Source organism: Antechinus flavipes, chromosome 3, assembly GCF_016432865.1.
Source record: "Antechinus flavipes isolate AdamAnt ecotype Samford, QLD, Australia chromosome 3, AdamAnt_v2, whole genome shotgun sequence".
NCBI classification, from domain to species: Eukaryota; Metazoa; Chordata; class Mammalia; order Dasyuromorphia; family Dasyuridae; genus Antechinus; species Antechinus flavipes.
In genome coordinates, this window is record NC_067400.1 from 339,570,427 (window position 1) to 339,590,408 (window position 19,982).

Consider the following 19,982-nt stretch of genomic DNA (forward strand, 5'->3'; position numbering starts at 1 on the left):
AATTTCTTTAAGGGAAAAAGAAGAAATGGAAGCTAAGTGATTGAAGTGGTCTGAGAATGGATAGGATCAGCTCTTGTTAAGGGCTATTCCTTAACAAACTGTGAAGTTTAGTCATATGTATGTCCCTCATCTATCAGTCCATATTTCACATCCTCTGCTTTCCAACTTTTCAGTACCCAAATCTTTATATTGCTACAACTTTCCTGAGCAAAAAGGAAGATCTGATCAATTTATTCACACTGAAATATTAGGGACTTGATGTGTTACCATCTCTTCCTAGGGCATCTGTATTTTAATACAAACTTGGAAAGAATAGTGATTAAGTAAAAGAAATGAAGTTCAGAAGTCAGACAGATAATTATTTTGGGGTGACAATCGGTAGGGTGAGGATTCTGAATTTTTCTCTTTGAGGAACAGCCCCCAGACAGAAAAGGATCAATAATCATAACTGACCAACAGATATTCCTATGAAGAATTTCCACTTCTATCATTTCTGATTTATCCAAGGATTTGAGAGAATCAGTGGTTCTACCACCCCTGACCATTAAGCCCACTCTCATCATAGGATGATAAGATTTTAGAGCTGGAAATTGGCTTAGAGGCCATTCAGTCTGGGATTCCTGTGGATCTTCATTGGTGAGTTCATTCCATGACCTCTATTTTGGGGAAAAGGCCCCAGATTAGCCATCCCTGATTCTCTAGACTTAGCTACCATTTTGACCCAATTCAGGCACCTCTTTCTCTCCCTCCCCACCTTTCAGCTCTCCTTTTTTGTTGTTTTTTCAAAAGAAGGCAGACTCTTTGAGGGCAGGGATCATCTTTCTTTTTGCTTCTCTTTGTATCTTCAGCCTTTAGCAGAGTGCCTAGCACATAGTAAGTGCTTAATAAAAATTTGTTGATGAACTAATCTAGTACAATCCCTTTATTTTACTGTTAAGGGGACTGAGGTCTAGAGAGGTTAAATGTTTTGCTCAAGGACACATAGTTAGCCTTGCTCCTCCAAAGGGCAGATGGCAAGTAAAGATCTCTTTTTGGCTCAGGGCACTAACCTGTTGGTGACTATGCCAGTAATCTCTGGGAAAGTCAGGTCCAAAAGTTTCTTCTCTGATTTGTCGAGGAAGCAGAGACCTTTCCAATTAATGGCCAAAATCAGTTGATTCTTGGGCAGACTGGGCCCTGTAAATGGGATGCCATATCCTTCATGAGCAGTAGGGATGGTGCCCTGATTCAGTTCTGTCCCATTCTACCTCCCTATCCCCATTTTCCCTTTCCCAATTACCTGTTATTACCTGAAATTTTGTTAACTTCAAAAAACTTGGAGAATAGTAGAGGCCACTGAAAACAAACCATAGTCACAATTTCTTCCTTTACCAATAGTGGAGAGGAGTGACTTTGAATGTAGGGAACCTAAAATGGAGAAAACATTTTGTGATAACCAACAGCTTGCATTTTCATTAATCCACTTAGTAACTTATTCATTCAAACATTTATTCATTCATCCAATAAATATTTATGGAATGACTTTTATGTACCAAATACTCTTCAAGACACAGACATTTATTAAGCATTCATTATGATCTTGAATACTGCAAGTAGGAAAACTCCATTATGGGGGCCATATATAACCCATAATGGAGTTTTTCTTCCTGTAATATACAAAGTTACAATGGATATTTGATAAATTTCTATATCTCAGAGAGTTTGGAACATAAAAGTCAACTCATAAACATTTGTTGAATGAATGAATGATTGAATAAACATGAATTTCATAAAGCCTTATATAATATCATGTAGACTTTCATACAGTATCAAAAAATATATTGTCTTTGCTTACAAAATTACAATATAGATTTAAAAACTTCTTGTGCCACCATCTGAGAAAACCATGAGATGAAGATCTTAGTTCATGAAATTCCTTGTGTATATATTCCATCTCTGTGTATACCTCCCTTTGTGTTTGTTCTGTCTGTTTGTTCCTAGATTTTGTTTTTTCTATTTCCCTTTCCTTGGATGTTTCTCTGTGCCTGAACTCTGTGGATGTATCTAATTTTTTTTTTGCTTCATTTCCCTGTGTTTCTCTTTCTCTCTCACATTTTGTATGCTTCTTTTCCCTGTATTTGTCTTTCTCTCTCTCACTTGGCTTTTTTTCTCATCCCTGTCTCTTCCTCTTCATTTCCTTCATTTTTATTCTAATATCCTTAGAAAATAGAACATAGAACCAGCCAATCTTTATTGTATGTTATACTTATTAAACAGAATATCATGTTTCCTAATCTTAATTGTAAAAGTAGACAAATGGAACATTTTGTTCTCACATCAACCTTGAATTATGTTTGTCTTATAGACTAGTGCCTTTAGCTTTCTCTCTAGGAAAGCTAAAAATGGTGTGATCCCTGCCCTCAATGTACTTTCTCTAGTACTATATAGTTTTTTTTTTTCTCGTGGGCAAAATACTAGTGATATTTCAGAGCTGTCCATAATTTAAGTTCATTCAAAAGAAAAAGAAGGTGGTTTTGTTGTTGTTCAGTTATTTCAGTCATGTCTGGCTCTTTGTGATTCCTTTTGGGGTTTTCGTGGCAAAGATACTGGAGTGGTTTGCCATTTTCTTCTCTGGATCATTTTACAGATGAGGAAACTAAGGCAAACAAGGTTAAGTAAATTGTCCAGGATCAAATAGCTAGTAAGTGTCTGAAGAAACATTTGACCTTAGGCATAGTGCTTTATCTATTGCACCACCCAGCTGCTCCCAAGGATATGGGGGTTAGCCCCAAATTAGGAATCCGAAGGACTATAACTTGCTCACTTGGTGAAGAGTGAGCAAATTGGAATTATCTCTTTGTTCAAGCATAAATCTATTTGGATACTCAATCTCTTGAATTTTTACCTGATTTAAGCCATACTTTTCTGTTTTGTTCTTAGAGTCCTGACTTAGTAAGACTGATGACCGTTCTTCTAGATTTTGGAAACCCTTCCTGCCTCTTGGTTAGCTCATGTTAGCTGCCTTGATTATAGACTCTATAACAATGAATTAAATAGGATTACCTTTTGTTCATTAAATGAGATATTAGCACTATGGATTGTGCTATCCAGACAAAGCAGGTCTTTTAATATTGGAGCTCATACCATGGAGAGCTCCTGGTCAGAGCCCCTGAGTAGTGCCCAGGCAAGTCCGAAGGACACAATGTTTCTCTAGCAAATAAAATGATGCCAGAGATGTTCATGTGGTTCATATTTTCCTTCCCCTTCTTTATTATGATTTTTAGTAGTTCCTGGATTTCTCTAGCCCCCAGGAATCTCTCTCCTACTCTGAACACATACGTGCTTGTTACCTCCTTTGTTATTTAACTGTCATCCTTTACTGTAAGCTCTTTCAAGGGACAGACTATATCACATCATCACTGTATTCTCTAGAGTGTCAAGAATATGGTAAGTGTTAAAAGTGAAATTCAATGGAGAAAAAATGGCTGCCATTTGGAGGTTCTGACCTTTGCACAGGCTGCAGTCACAAGGTTGACCCACTGTTCCTGTGACTTTGTCTTGAGTATCTTCCCAGGGATGCAGGTGGAAAGGGTCTTCTGGATGTCACTTCTTTGGATGGAACTCCCAAATTCAATGTAGCAGTGTTTGGCTACTACCTCTATCAGGTCCTCCTCCTGTAAAAGTTCAGTTGGTCTTAGGTAGTCTGATGGGAGAGTAATGTTGGAATCTTTACAAACTGCTAACTCATTAGAGTTGATGTTTTGGGCCAGAACCTGAAACAAGGTACTAAGTAGAATTAATTGATACAATGCTTGTGTTCACACCTTTACTCATTGGAGTTCACAAGTATGGGAGATTCACAAAGTAAACTTTGTAACTTTGTGAATTCACACTTCCCTTGAAGCTCTTAGGGCCAGAGAGCACTCTGGGGAGAAACCCATAATTCCTCTCTCTCTCATATCCCACAATTCCTTTCTCTCATATATAAGATACAGACAGAGGCTCTCAGACAGAACTCAGCATTTTGGCGCCCGAACAGGGCCTGACAAAATCCTGATTCCATGGAAAAGCCTCTGATCCTGATCCAATGGAAAAGACTCCTCAACCTAGAAATTAGGGTGAGTACAACAAAGAAATTGTGTTAAAAGAGTTAAAGTAGAATTTCAGCTAAGATGGGACAGATGTTCAGAATTCAGCCAAATTACATGGAGATGAGAGCATCAAGTCAGAAGAAGCCACAGGTCAGAGTTGAGCTAGAGCCAGGAGAGAATTACTTCGGAAGATAAGAGATTCATTCCATCTTTGTGCTGGCTGGAAGCTGAAGAAAGCAGAGACAGAGGCTGAAAGACAAAACCTTTGGATTTGGAAACATTCGGAGGGAGCTCTTGGAACCAAGCAGAGATAGGCCTCTAAGAATCTAGCTATCTGGGCCAAGGAAAGAGACAAGACTTGGAAGGAGAAATAAACATTTGTATTTTTACCAGCTGGCTGCATTTGGGGTAATTATTTATCTGAACTGAAACTAAGGCTGCCTCCAGAAAATCTCCTCGAGAAACCTACCTTCTCCCAGAGAGAACTATTATTATTTTAAAGAAGAACAAAACCACCACATTTTGGTGCCTGAACAGGGACCAATAAAAGCTTGCAATAAAAGCTTGGAATTCTCTTCCTGGACAGCAAGATGGAAGTAAAGCTTTTACAAAAATAGAGCAAGGTCCCAATGAACCTTTTGCTGATTTTGTGGGACGTGTACAAACAGCTGTAATAAGAACCATTGGAGACAATGCAGCAACAGAAATAATGACCAGACATTTGGCTAAGGAAAATGCCAATGAGGTTTGCAAAAGAATTATATGGGTACTAGACAAAGATGCTCCTTTAGAGGAAATCATAAGACGCTGTGCCACAGTGAAATGCTTATCAAACCCAGACTATGATGAATATGAAAAGACAGGGTCCTTCTTGGCAAAGGAATTCTAGAGAAACTCATCGATGTTTTCAGTGTGGAAAACTTGGACATTTGAGAGCTCAATGTAGATATGGAGATAGAGTGAGAAGACAGGGTGAGAGAAAACCCAAAACCCCATGTCTAAAATGTAATTGAGGCTTTCACTGGGCCTCTGAATGTAGGTTGACCCAGAGGAATGAGAGGCAGGACCCAGCTCCAAGGTATCAATCAAAGGACAGGTGGGGCATGATAGTAGCTGAGGTTACACCCAGAGAGACTTTAGAAATTCAGGACTCTGATGTCATCAACCAACAGAAAAGCAATCAGGATTACAGTCGGGGAGAATACAGGCCTTTTAAGACAACAAGGCAATATCCAGTGCAAATAGCTCCAATGTAATTACCAGATGATGAGGAGACATCCCAAAAGTGGTAAATAGAAGGGAATTAGATAGGTTAACTGCTTGGGGAAAAGGGTCTGCTTATATTTCCACAGGTGGAGAAGGAATCACATGGCTGACAATGAGACGGTCAAAAGAACTTTAAAATCTTTGGCTTTCAGTTCCTGAAAAACCAGCAACAATCATTGGATTTCCTGAGATGAAATAGAGAAAGAGAAAAACTTCAAAACAAAGGAGATTTAAGAAGCATCTGATACTGAAAGAGCATGGCTGTCAATGAGACTGTTAAAAGGACTTTTAAAATCTTCAGGAATCATTGGATTTCCTAACACAAGATGAGACTGTTTTAGTTCTTGAAAAACCAGCAAGAATCACTGGATTCCTTGAGATGAAAAATTGTTGATGAGACTTTTGCAATACTTCAGAGCTTACAGGAACTATTGGATTCCTGGCACATGAACTAATGGACAGTGGAATCCTTTTGGACTATTTCTAGGACTTATGGACATGTATAAATTTTCAGGTTAATTCATGTTATTTGTTACATTACTATTAGCCTGTGTTATATTGCTATGTGCTTATTATGTATTTTATGTAGTTGCACGAATCATTGGATTTCTTGAGATGAAAAATTGTTGATGAGACTATTGCAGTACTTAAATTTTCATGTTCATTCATGTTATTTTTTACATCACTACTAGCCTGTGTTATATTGCTATGTGCTTATGTAAATTATGTGTAATGCCTCCCATATTGATGGATTTATGTATACCATGTATATCTGTTTCAAAGTTCTGGCCCATATTGATGGATTTATGTGTACCTGTTTCAAGTGAGCCCCTTCAGAAACCTGCTAATCTGATTTGACTTCCTATTTCCTTTGATGTTTTCATCTCCCTTCCTAAGGTGTCAGGGAAGGCATGATCACTTTTTTGGGGAGGTTCTCACCTCCTTGAGAAGTCAGGGAGGTCATGACCACCTTATGTTCTAAAACAAAAGAAAGGGGGAGATGTTGGAATCTTTACAAACTGCTAACTCATTAGAGTTGATGTTTTGGGCCAGAACCTGAAACAAAGTACTAAGTAGAACTAATTGATACAATGCTTGTGTTCACACCTTTACTCATTGAAGTTCACAAGTATGGGAGATTCACAAAGTAAACTTTGTAACTTTGTGAATTCACACTTCCCTTGAAACTCTTAGGGCCAGAGATCACTCTGGGAAGAAACCCATAATCCCTCTCTCTCATATCCCACAATTCCTCTCTCTCATATATAAGATACAGACAGGGGCTCTTAGACAGAACTCAGCAGAGTAAAAGGGTTCTTTTTCTCCTTAAGCCTTGCTCTCCTCTCCTTTTGGGGCCCATGTTCAGTTCAACTCAATTTACAGTTCTTCATTATTTCCTACAATCAGTCCTGGGTCCACTTAATCCCTAGGGAGGTAGAGAGTGAAAGTAGGTAGGATAGAAAGAAAATCCAGCAAAAAACATGACTTGGAGAGGCCATTTGATACAGCCCCCTGCCTCCTATTAGGACCCTTCTCTCTTCTAAACCATCTCAGGTAGAAAAAGGCAGGATCTCCTGTTCAGATAACAATTGCTTTTTATAGACTCAGACGCATTGTTGGGTCCTGATTCAAGCTTAATGATGCGCTGATAATAGTCCTGACCCTACTGTTAGTGAAATAAAATGTACTGGTACTTGTATTAGGTCTGGGATCTGTCAGGTACCCAGAGATATTCATTTGACCCTCTGCTTTTCCAAGAAAAATCTAGTTATGGAATTATCACATGGAAAAGCTCAAAGAATGTTTGTTATTATCTAGTTCAACCCTCTGGCTAAGAGAGAGGGAATGACTATCTGAAAATCAGATAGCAGAATAAAAATAGAATAGAGATAATCCAACTCAATTTCTAAACTCCTGTTCTAGCCAGGGAAATTTTCTTAACATGTCCATGCACTATGCTTTCTTTTAGGTATTCAGCTTTTGGGTCCTAGCTTATGTCATTTTTTCCTCTATCTTCTTCTATTCCTAGTTAGCCCAAATTTTACTCAAGCTTAAGGCGCACATTAAGTTCTCCCTTTTCCATGAAGTCTTCCTTGATTATTTTAGCCCACACTGATTAAGATCTCCTATTATACCTATAATTGGAATCCCATGATCTAACACAGCTTCATATTATTCTTGAAAGTTTTTTGTATGCAAGTCTTGTTTACCCTCACCTAGCAGCAAATTGGTCCTATGATGTTCCCTGAGAGAAATAAATCTAGAAAAGCTTCTTTTTCAGCTGAGATACTCGCATTTAAGGAGTGTCAGCTTAGATTAGTTGCAGAATCCCTTGTCAGTCATGGACCCCATGCCTTGAATTGAACTTTGGAAAGATTCTTCAGAGAAAGTAAGAATCTTGAGGTTCTGTTATTTTGGAGTTGTAAATTCTTTTGATCAGTTGTATTCCTTATACATATATATTTTCTTAGGGTTATGTTCACTCTTTACCCCCCTCCAAATCTATGTATCTTTGTGGGAAAGTGTACCCCAAATCTCTTAGGGGAAGTGCTTTGTTACTACATTGGTGTTATGCCATTTGAGTTCATGTGGGCTCCTGATTTGTCCTGCCTGTGCTGGAGAGTGAGAGACTATCATTTCTTTGAGCTCTCTGCTGCCTACAGCCTTAAGAAGACTTACCCCTAAAACCAAAACCTTAAGGATAATAATAACCTACCAAGCCTCATTCCTTGTAATGGGTCAGAACTCTGGAGAAATATACTTGATGCAAGGATTCTTGCAACAAGGTGTTAATTCAGTGGAATTGATAAGACAATGGTTATCTAGTTTAACAAGGTGATTAATAGTTCTCTAGTTCAGTACGACTGATTTAATCTTACAACAAATAATGGTTCCCTGGTGATATAAAGATGGGCTTATACTTAGTATGATGAATTAATTTAATTGTAATAGAGTATATAAACTGGGGACAAACTCAGCCAGAGGGGAGAAGACTTGACCAGCCTCATGGTGGCTCTCCTGCCTTCATCATTTTTCCACTGAGACCAAGGCCCGGCTGAAGGTCCCAAAGAAAGCTAGCCGTGCCCCAGGCAAAGGAGACAGACTGTGAAGGAGATAATAAAGACTATGGACTTCATTCCTAACTATTTTTGTAGTGATTATTCTGCTGAAACTAAGGCCCATTCGGAGGACCTTCAGAGAGCTAGCCAGAACATTACACCTCCAGAAAGCTAGCTAGAATATTACAATTCCTAATCATTAACACACTCCCAGTTTCTCATACATTCCCCATCCTAATGATCCTGAATCTCTAGATGTTGTTATTCAAACCTGTTCTCTGCTCCCTACCATCCAATCCTTTATTCCCATCTCCCTCAACTTAATCCTGCCAAGAAGCCATTCTAAAGCCACCCATTCCTTCTAAATTGTTTTCATCTTAAATCTTTTCCTTTCCCATGCCTTTTATATTCTGCCTCTTTCCTGATGCCATATCTTTATGGGGTGCTTTTTCCAGCACTAGTTACAATTTTACTCAAATCTCCCCCTCACTGGCTGAGGTAAGGGACCTGAAATATCTTTGCTCCTCATTGACATTTTTATGCGCTTTGACTTAATAACCTCTTCTCTTTTGAGCTTCACTTAATCCTTCTTTATTATCCAATTTAAAATTCTGTCAGTTGTTATTGACCATCATCCAGGACACTATTTTTCTTTCCCTAATGAGTTTAGAGCCTGACTCACATTTTTTCCAATCTCAATTTTTGTCATACATATTCAACAGATATATATTCTCTCAAACACTAATCTCCTAGTTCTCCAATTTACTCATAATACTAAAAATAATAGCTAGCATATAGCATGTGGTATATGTTAGATTTTGTTCTAAATATTTTACAGCTAGATTGTCTCATTTGATTTGCACAACAACTTTGGAAAATAGCTGCTATTATTAATCTGCATTTTACAGTTGAGGAAACTGAGGCAGACTGACATTAAGTGATTTGCTCAGGGTCATAGTCATTAAATGTCTAAGGCAGAATTTGAATTTAGATCTTCTTGACTCTAGGCTCAGCACTCTATCCATTGCATCATCTCCTATGACATATTCCCTTTCCCAAACTTCAGCTACACATAGAGATGGTCATACCTTTGAGTGCATTATCACTCAATAACCTCCCCTCCTTTAAGGTTTACTCCATCTTCATTAACTCCACAATTCCTTTAGCTAGTCACAATCTGTTGTCATTATACTTCTCCCTGTGCCTTTCATCCCCAAATTCTGGTCTTGAATCCCTCTGTTCCTCAATTCTTTCCCAGGTCATCCCTGCACTGCATTCCTCACTTCTCCATCTTGACTCCTTAATGAACACATTTTACTGCACATTGTTCTCTTCTCTCAAATTCCTTACTTCCTTCTTCCATTACTGAGTCTATTCTGCCAAACCTAAGCCTAGGATTACTTTCAACACTCATTGCCTTTGCTCTTACTTAAAAATTGCTGAAAGAAATTGGAGAAAACCACAAAATCGTGATGACTGGTTCCATAAAAATTTAATTGCAACTGATTTCTCTCTGTAATGATGCAATTCTTTTACCCCATTTCCCCCAAATAACTCACTATCAGTGGTTTTTTCAAAACATTTTGTCCTTTCTCAAACTTTTCATAGTTCCCTTTCTTCCCACCCTCTGAGTTTGCCTCATATTTCACTGGAAAAATTGAGGCCATTTACCCAAAGTTCTGTCCTCTTCATCTCACATCATTCAAATACTTTTTGCCACTAGTTTCTCTTTCACCTCTGTCTCACATGAATAGATAGATAAGACCTTTTAATTCTGCTTATACACACACACACACACACACACACACACACGTATTGGTGGGGGACGCAATTAAGGTTAAGTGATTTGCCCAGGGTCTCATAACTATTTAGTGTTTGAGGCTAGGCTAGATTTGAACTCAGATTCTTCTGACTCCAGATCCAGTGCTCTATCCACTCTACCACCTATCACTCTGACCTTATGATTTTCGAGGCAAACTTATCTTCATGCACAAGTAATTCCATTCTATTTTGTCTTCTCTAATAGATTGCCCTTTCCATCACTTTCACTTTCTTACTTATCTTTAATGTTACCTGACAAATAGCTGCTTTCCAACTGCCAACAATTAGGCCTGTTTCTCTCCTAACTGCAAAAAAACCCCCAAAAAACAAAAAAAACACTTGACCCATCCATTCTCTTTAATTATCATCCCATATTTCTCAAGACTTTTGTGGCTAAAATCCTTGAGAAAGCCATCTATGATAGGCATCTTTATTTGCTCTTCTCTCACTTTCTTCTTAACTTCTTAACTTAACTTCTGGCTTTCAATCTCATTATTCAATTGAAACTGCTCTCTCCAAAGTTACCAATGGTCTCTTAGTTGTCAAATCCAATGATCTTCCCAATTCTCATTCCCCTTGATCTCTCTGAAGCCTTGGACACTATTAGTCATTCTGACACCACTTTCTTCTATCAGATCACATCTTCTCAATCTCCTTTGTTGGATCTTCCACCAAGTTTCACCCACTAACTTTGAGTGTTCTTCAAGCTCTGTTCTGGACTTTCTTGACTTCTCCCTCTATACTATTTTGCTTGGTTATCTCATCAGCTTCCATAGATTCGATTATAATTTCTATGCTGATAAATCCCAAACCTACTTCTCCAAATCCTAATCTCTTTCCTATCCTTCAGATTCACATCTCTAACTGTCTATTAGATACTTCAAACAAAATGTCCCATACTCATCTTTTTTTCAAAAACTCTTTTTATCTACTTATTTATTTTTAACACATTTTTTGAGTTCTAAATTCTCTTCTTCCCTCTAGGCCCTTGCCAACCCACTGAGAAGACAAGCAACATGAAATTCATTACACTTGTGAAATCAAGCAAAACACATTTCTGCACCAGCTATGTTGCAAAAATAAAACAAGAAAAATAAAGTGAACTCAACATATCCAAAGCTGAATTTATTATTTTTTCTCCCAAGTCCTCTTTTCTTCCTAAATTTACTATTATTGCTGGGGACCCCACTATCTTCCCAGTTATCCAGGCTCACAATTTAGGTACTATCTTTGACTCTCCACTATCTCTCAATTGCTTCCCCTACCTCTACCATACTGAATCTGTTGTCAAATACTGCTGATTCTACCTACACAACATCCCTCTTATATACTCCTACTTCTCCTCTGACACTATCACCATCCTGGTCCAGGTCTTGGACCAATAAACTTTTGGTTCATTTGTCTGCCTCAAGTTTCTATCTATTTTAGTTCATCTTCCACTCAGCTGTCAAAATTGTGTGTGTGTATGTGTGTGTGTGTGTGTGTGTATGTATGTATGTATGTATGTATATATGGAATGCACCAGCATATAGAATGCAAAGTCCTTGAGGTCAGGATCTATTTTACTTTTACTTTGAATCACTAGTCCAATAGCATGATACTTGGCATGCAGTAGGTATTTAAATATTTGTGGATTCCCATAGCTGTTGTCCTTTAAAAGAAGAACCTTTTAAAGAGAACCAAGGGCATCAGAAGAGCCATGTCTTGATTTATAAGTGAATTGGATTTAACTGAGGGAGAGCTGTGCAAAGTGACACAACACAGGTCAGGATGAACGACCATTGCCCCAGATACAATGGGTCTTGGACTTTTTAAACTGAGTTTTTTTTTCCCCAGGTCTCAGTTTGTTTGAGGCAACACCCATTCAGTGATTAAAAGCTAGGTAAGAATTGAAGCAAAAGCTGACCTCATTTGCCTTCACAAAAGTATCACTCTAGGAGGGGAAGACTCTCAGAGCTTTTGGCCAGAGCAGAAATAATTGCTATTTACACTCAATCTGAGCCATAAAAACCCAAATAATGAACAAGTGAGGCTCGGACTGGGACCTATTATTAATCACTGAAAACCAGAGTGACTTGGGTTTTAAGGCTTAGTCAAGTAGTTCCATTTGAAGAACAGGGGGCTTTATCAAAGCCTGGCTTTTCAGAGCTTTATTTCAAGATACCATAAATGAAAAACCACACGAGACAAAAGAGTTGCTAGATTGATGGTTTCAAAGAATCCCCTCTCACCGACTCCAAGCGGTACTCTCCAAACCGAAATCCCCGGATAATCTGGCGGTAAATGAGTTCTGTGCTGACGGGATCCTGCTTGAAGTCATGCCAAGGAGTTAAAATTTCTTTCCGGAAGAAGAAGCGCCAAGGGGACTGGCGTTCATTCTCCCCCTTCTCCTTGGTCAGTTGTTCACACTGGGAGATGGCATCCATCACATGATCACGCCCTTCACCTAAGGACCAGACCTGAGGAACAAAGTATGACATGTGGGAGGCTCTGAGACCCAGAAGTCAGCTTTCCACCAGGAGGAGAAAATATCCAAGTTTCTTACTTTCTCAGTTCAGTCCCTCCCTCCCTCTGCTCTGTCTCTCTTTGTTTCTATATCTCTGCCTTTCCCTCCTTCCTTCCCTCTCTGTCCCTCTCTATTTCTGTGTGTGTATGTGTGGGTATGAATACATATACATATATATTATATATATGGAAAGAGTACTGGATTTAAAGTTTCAATTCCTGTTCAATCACTCTGTGTATGTGTGTGTGTATCTGTAAGATATAAATACATATATACATATATATACATATGTATACACACACACACACACACACACACCCCTGTATATTTATTTGTGTACATACACAATATGAAAATAATACTGGATTTAAAATTCCAAATCCTGGACAATCACTCTGTGTGTATGTGTGTGTGTGTATACTGTAACACATAAATAACAATCACTGCATCTGTGCATATGTGTATATGTATATGTATGTACATAGATACCTTTAAGATATAATCATAAATAAATATGTAAATGTATGTTATAAACATACACACATATATATGGAAAAAACAATGGATTTAAAGTTTCAATTTCTGTACAATCACTCTCTCTGTGTGTACATATATACATATATACCTGTAAGATATAAGAAAAGATGTACATATAGATGCATATATATATATAGGAATCTTTTTTTTATTAAGAGAATGTGAACATCACTATGTAAACATAGGTGTCTAGATAAGAAAGTGCTTGAGTGTGACATTGTCTGACCAGGAGTCATCTGGGTTTTATGAATACCTAAGTAGGTGGTGAGTGGGTATGTGATGTTTATGTTTGGGTTATGGGGGTTGGGCATAGAATGTCTAGTAGCCAGGTATAAAGGTGTGTTTGAGGAAATCTAGGTGATCTCTGAGATCCCTTCCAGTTCTTAGATTTTGTGGATCTGTATTCAGAGTAAAAGAATGCTTATGTGTCTGTAGATGTGCATGTGTGTGCACATGTATGTGTTTTGTAGAAATATTGATGTTACCTTGTCATAGACTGCAATGTAGAGGGAAAACCCAAAAAGATCCTTCATGTGTAGTTTCTCAGCTATATGCTGGCAGACTTCTTTGGAGGAAGAGGCAGAGTCCGCTGTAATTGTAAGGCTTTCTCCATTCATCAGGGTGACGTTGAAAAGAATGCGAGACTTAGACTTGACTGCCTGTAAGAAAGTTCCCCCAGAAGACTTGGATTCAGCCTCTCTATATGTTTTTGTTGAGGCTGAGACCAAAGAGCCATGGATTTATACACTTGTGTGCATTGTGAATAATTGTGCAAATCCTTTAGCATAAAAAGATTTTAGTTTGCTCGTGTGTATCAATAGTTACCTATCAACATTTAACCAGTCTTCTCCACTCACCATGGACTTCTGCCCCATCTCCCTGTAACCTGTGATTATTCAACTTTAAACTCTTTGAGATGTACATATCTCTGCATCCTTCATAGCCTCCCACAAAGCAGGCACTCAGTGAATATTTGTTAAAGAAGGAAAATAAATATAAAAATAATATTGCCTTTCATCTGAAGAACATACTTATAAGGATTGCTTACCTATCTATTAAGTCTTCACAAACTTCCTTAATGGGCATAAACAAAGAAAAAAATCTCCAGAATTTGATGCTTCAAGACATTTGAGGGTCCCAGAATACATCATGTATTGAGAAATATTTTCTGGTTTGCACTTGCCAATAGTAATAATTATTATTATTATTATTTTTAGAGTTAGCCTTTATATGGGGCTTTAAAGGAGACTCACAAGCAGATAAATGTTGTAGTGGACAGAGCACTGGATTTAGAGTCAAATCCTGCCTCAGACTCTTACCAGCTGCAGCTGTGTGTTCCTGGGAAATCACTTTTCTCATCTTTTAAAATAGGAACAATAATAGCACCTACCTTCTAGGGTTGTTGTGAGAACAAAATAAGGTAATATTTGCTAACTTTAAAACACTATAGAAACAGCTGCTATCATTATTATTCAAAGTTTGTAAAGTGTATTAACTGTACTATCTTATTTGACCCTCATAACAAAGCTGGAAAAGTCGGTGCTATTATTTTCATCGTTTTACAGATGAGAGAAATTAAGACTTAGGAAAGTCAAATAAGTGTGTCCAGGATCACATAGCCAATTAAGTGACAGGAAGATCTAAATTGAGGTATTTGGTTCTTCCTTATTATTTAGACAATTTTCATGTTCTAAGTAAATGATTTCTTGAACTCTTAATTTTTCAATTTATGTCATTATTTTCTTTCCCTCCTGAATTAAAAAAAGAACTAACCCTCTCGCCTCCCTCCCCCCCCAAAAAACCAAAATCCTAACCTCTGTGACAGTTAAAACAAATCCCTGTTTTGACCATATCCAAAAATGTATGTGACATTTTAAAAAATTATTTATTCTTTATTTTTTTGTATGTGACATTTTGTATCACCTCTCTGCTTGCTTCCTCATCAGCCCTCTTAATTAAATGATTTTGCTAATGGTGACTTATTATGGTGTGGTGGTAGACAGTGCTTCATTGGTGGGACTCCAAATGACTGTAATTTGCCTAATTGATTACTCATGAGTCATACTGAAAAGTAACCAGTTGTCACATTTCTACATAAATAGGAATGCCAGTTTTTAGCATGGTGCTGGCTATAAAGTGAACACCGAATAATTATGTAATTGATAATTTTGGAGATCATCTACCTTAGGGAAATACTGTGACTTTTTGCTATCTTCCCCAACTGCAGAAAGCACATGGAAAGTTATGGCTTTCTTGTGGGGTTTTGGGTAGAGAACACACACAGGAAAAATGATGAATGTTGAGGATACACTATGAAGGACCCAGGACTGGAGGAGATCATGTGGACAGGCTCTTCCTTCTCCTCCTGTCTTCGCTACCTACAGAAGGCTTCTCTGGAAAGATATATAATGAGGGTTTTCCGGTATAGGTGCAAAATGCCTGTGATGGAGATTCCACACGAAGAGACTCATGTCCTCTACATGGAGACTCCATCTGAGGTATTCTGTGCATGTGTTAAACCCCCATTACCAATCTAGTCTTCCCTCCCAGGGCCCCAGAACCTGTCCCAGATTATGGCTCCTACCTGGAGCTCTAGAGAGTTGGGAGGCTCAGTCCTCAGTCCATTGGCACAGCTTCGCCTCAGCCGCTCTGTACAGAATGATCTGTAGCCCACTGGCCCTTTGCTGATGAAGTTGAGCAGGTACTGGAGGGTTGAAAGACAGAGGACAGTGAAGGGAGAATGAGCTCAAACGAAGCTAGCAGCTCCCCCGAGCAACATCCAGTGCCTCCCAGTCCAAGTTAGAAACCGGTGAGATTCTCACTGTGAAATTCTCAGTTGTACCCAGTTCTCAGTTTTCTTCCTGAGGGGATGTGTGAGATGGGTAACTAGTATCCGCGAAATAATAATTGCCAACATTTATATAATGCTTACCAAGTGCAAGTACTGTGCTAAACACTTCATAATTACTCTCGTCTGATCTTCACAACACTCACAACAATAAGTGCCATTATTATCCCAATTTTGTAGATGGGGAAACTGAGGCAAACAGGGGTTATATGATTTGCTCAGGGAAACACAACTAGTAAATATCTGAGGCTAGATCTGAACTCAGGTCTTCTTGACTCCAAGCTTTTCTCTACCATGTAACCTAGCTAACCAAAAATTAGACAACCTCCAAGTAACTTAGATTGGACATTTTTGGAATACTTAAAGGCAGCTAGATGGCTCAGTGACCTGGAGTCAGGAAGAGCTGACAAAGTCAAGTCATCTAAGCTCTGTTTATCTTAATGCACTGGAGAAGGAACTGGCAAACCACTCCAGTATCTTTGCCAAGAAAAGCCCATGGGCAGCACTGGTGGGCTATGGTCTGCAAGGTAACAATGAGTCACATAGGTGTATGACTGAACAACAACAAAAGTGCTTTCCCATTTGTAGTTTTATCTTCACAATGATCCCATGAGATAGTCAGCCCTGATAGGACTATCCTATTTAATTGAGTAGGAAACCAAAGTCCAGAGAGTTTGAATATTTTATCCAGTTTATAGCAAAGCCCTGATGGGTTTATAGGTGGTGTCTATGGATCCCTGGTCCAAGCTTTCCAAAATATGCCGATTCTCATTTTTAGATCATTCTGTGATTCTTTTTGGGAGGATGGGGAAAAGAGAGAGGGAAATCAGTCAAGTTATCTTCTTAATTATATTCTATAATATTTAAATGAATTTTCACTGCTTTAGTCCCTTTCTTCCCCTCTAAGTCAGCTAAATAGCAATGATTCCAAGTTATTCCCATCTGGGCCCCAAGGCTGATTACAGTCTCCTGGTGGAATTTATGGAGTCCTGTCAGTCATAGGAATGTGAAATTTAAAATTAGATGTCGTCTTAGAAAGCCTCTCAAACTATAGATGAGAGAACTGAGGCCCAAAGGGGGAACATAATTTGTTCAGGATCACATAGGAACTATGGAATAGAACTAGGATTTCTCTCATTACAAACCATTTTTCATGTCTACTACACTATATGGTACAAGTAATTCCAGAGTCTTGGGCTCCCCCTAAGGCCAAAGCTATCTTCCCTGCTGCCTAAGAGGCCTGGAAATTGTACCTTTATAAACTTCTCTGAAGGAGGGAAACAGCCAATGCAAAGACACAGTAGAATCCATCCTCTTGCAAAACTGTTCCTGTTGTAATTCTCAGACAGCTGCTTGCAGATTTGGCAGTAGATCTCATCTCTATAAGAGGGACACAAGCAGTGGGCATGGAGCTGGTAAAATGCTGGGTGAGGATATCATGTCACAGAATATGAAAGACCACCTGGCATGAGTTCATTTATAGCTGAAGACATAAAAGCTCAACGGAATTTCAGGAAGAAATAAAATCACTTATTTTAGTGAAAGTAGAGATCTGAGAAATTAGAATGGTCCAGTCTATTCATTTTATAAATGAGGAAACTGAGTCTCAGATTGGGGAGGAAGTAACTTTCCTAAGGTCACAAAGAGAGTTTAATGGCAGAGATGATTCTGAAGATGATAAAGTTAAGGACAATAAAGAGAATGAAAGAAGAGGTGGAGGTAGAGGATAGAAATGGTATCCTCTAAGATTTATGTTTGAAATCTTTGTCACCTACTATATTTGTCTACTTTTAACATCCTTTTTCTGGCCCTCAACTCTGTCTCTGTCTCTATCTCTGTCTCTGTGTCTGTGTCTGTTTCTTGTCTCCCTCCCTTCTTCCTCCCTCTTCCTCTTCCCCTCCCCCTTCTCTTTCCTTCCTCCCCCCCTTTCTGTCTCTCTCTCTCTCTCTGTCTCTCTCTCTCTCTCATTCTGTCTGTCTTTCTTTCCAGTGCTCAAACTGCCCAGGACCCTTCATCATAAGAATCCCTTCAAAACAAATTCTTTTCAAAAAATGCGCCACGTTCTACAATTTTGCTAACCCCTTCTCCACAGCAAAAATATGCTTATCTCAGATCCTAATCCTTCAGATCATTATGTTTCATAGCTAATTAACCTGGGGGAGTCATTTATGCTAATTTATTTGTGGTTGTTTAATTTCCCTATGCCTCTGTTCTCTTTACTGTGAAATAACAGGATTGCACTTGATGCTTCTAACCCTTCTAGCACAAAACTATGATCTAGATCTATGAACTCAATAAGGTCAATAAATAACCAAGGTATTGACTAAGTCTTCTAGCTTACCTAGAATTCATAACTTCACAGCAGCTTAGATCCTAAGAGCTTATTTGAGCCATAATCCTATCTAGCATGAGAATTTCTACTAGAGGGACAGTTAAGTTTTCATAAAACATTCACAATTAATGGGGGAGGTTGTTATTTTACAAGACAGCCTGTTTCATTGAGGCACATTTCTTAACTAATGGAAAGTTCCTTTTTATATTGAGCTGAAATCTGCCTCCCTATATCTTGTACTTAATTCTAATCCCTGGAGCTATAGAAATGGGCCTAATAATGTTCTGAGTTTTACTTATTCTTTGGAAACTTTTTGTAATTAAGTAGGAGCTTTTCTGAGTCCCAGTTGTACTTCCTGTAAGCTTTGTGGAAATCAAAATTCTTCAAAGTAAATTTTATATTAAATTCCCATGGGAAGTTAGTTATTTTAAGAGACCAAACAGGGAATCCTTCCCTAAAGTGAAGGATCCTTCTGTGATAACCACCTCCTTAATTCTTCTGTTCTGGAAACCAACTATAACTATAGTTTGGATTTTTATAGCATTTTAAGGTTTGCAAAATGCTTTATGTGTGCTATTTAATGTCATCATCACTATAACCCATATGGTAGAGGATTTAATTATTTCTATGACAGGATGCAACTTTCCCAGGATCACACAATTAATCAATACTTGAGGCAGGATTAAAATTCAGTTCTTTTTGTTTCTCAGTTTAATGTTTATTCACCATACCACATAGCTGCCTTAAAGGTGGGATTTTTTTATGTATCAGAGTGTGCAAAACAAAGCAAATATAGGCATTTTGTTATAAAAATATTTGTTATAAATATTTAGATATCAGGAAACATGGGAACAGAGGAAGATATTTTGATAACTGTTTAACAACCAATTCTCTGAAAATAAAATGTGTCTATAACACACTTTGAAGCTTAATCTGCATCATGAACATTTCCTCCTTCACGTTTTTGAATCTAGATAATCAACAAAACAAAATGAGCTGTGATTTGGCTTGCTTGATTTTGAAATATAAATGCTCATGAAAAATTTTACCATCCACTCTCCCAGACTATACAGACAGGTCTCAGTAGCACATCTAAAGGTTAGGTAGGTAGAGCAAAGACAAAGAACCAAAGGATAATAGCTATAGGACGCAGAAAGATGCTGTCAGGTTTGGAACAGGAGTCCAGCATTTGATAGAGCTAAGGAGAAAAACTTGAAGGTCACTAACCTGATGTTGGGTCTTTGGATGGCATTTCTGATGATGAAGTGTACTTTTTCTAGGTTGGACATAGGTCTTTCTATGATAGGACTTTCTTCCTCAAAGGCTTCCTCTCCGATGCTCAGCTTGCTTGCCACCTAAAACCCAGGGAAAGGGTAAGAAGTGGGGGAAAAAAACAGGATGATTTCAGAGAGGCCTGGAGAGACTTATATGAACTGATGCTGAGTGAAATGATCAGGACCAGGAGATCATTACATACCTCAACAATGATACTATATGATGATCAATTCTGATGGACGTGGCCATCTCCAGCAATGAGATGAAC

At 38.3% G+C, this 19,982-nt stretch overlaps 1 protein-coding gene across 1 annotated transcript in view; it reads right to left on the reverse strand.

Annotated features, from left to right (window-relative positions):
- The window catches only part of MYO7B (myosin VIIB), a 113,373-nt gene that overhangs the window by 27,570 nt on the left and 65,821 nt on the right, over window positions 1-19,982 (reverse strand). The window contains 8 exon segments of the mRNA XM_051990624.1: window positions 1,050-1,176; window positions 1,290-1,407; window positions 3,486-3,653; window positions 12,448-12,675; window positions 13,745-13,918; window positions 15,844-15,963; window positions 17,361-17,487; window positions 19,667-19,794. Coding sequence (XP_051846584.1) covers window positions 1,050-1,176; window positions 1,290-1,407; window positions 3,486-3,653; window positions 12,448-12,675; window positions 13,745-13,918; window positions 15,844-15,963; window positions 17,361-17,487; window positions 19,667-19,794 — 1,190 coding nt within the window.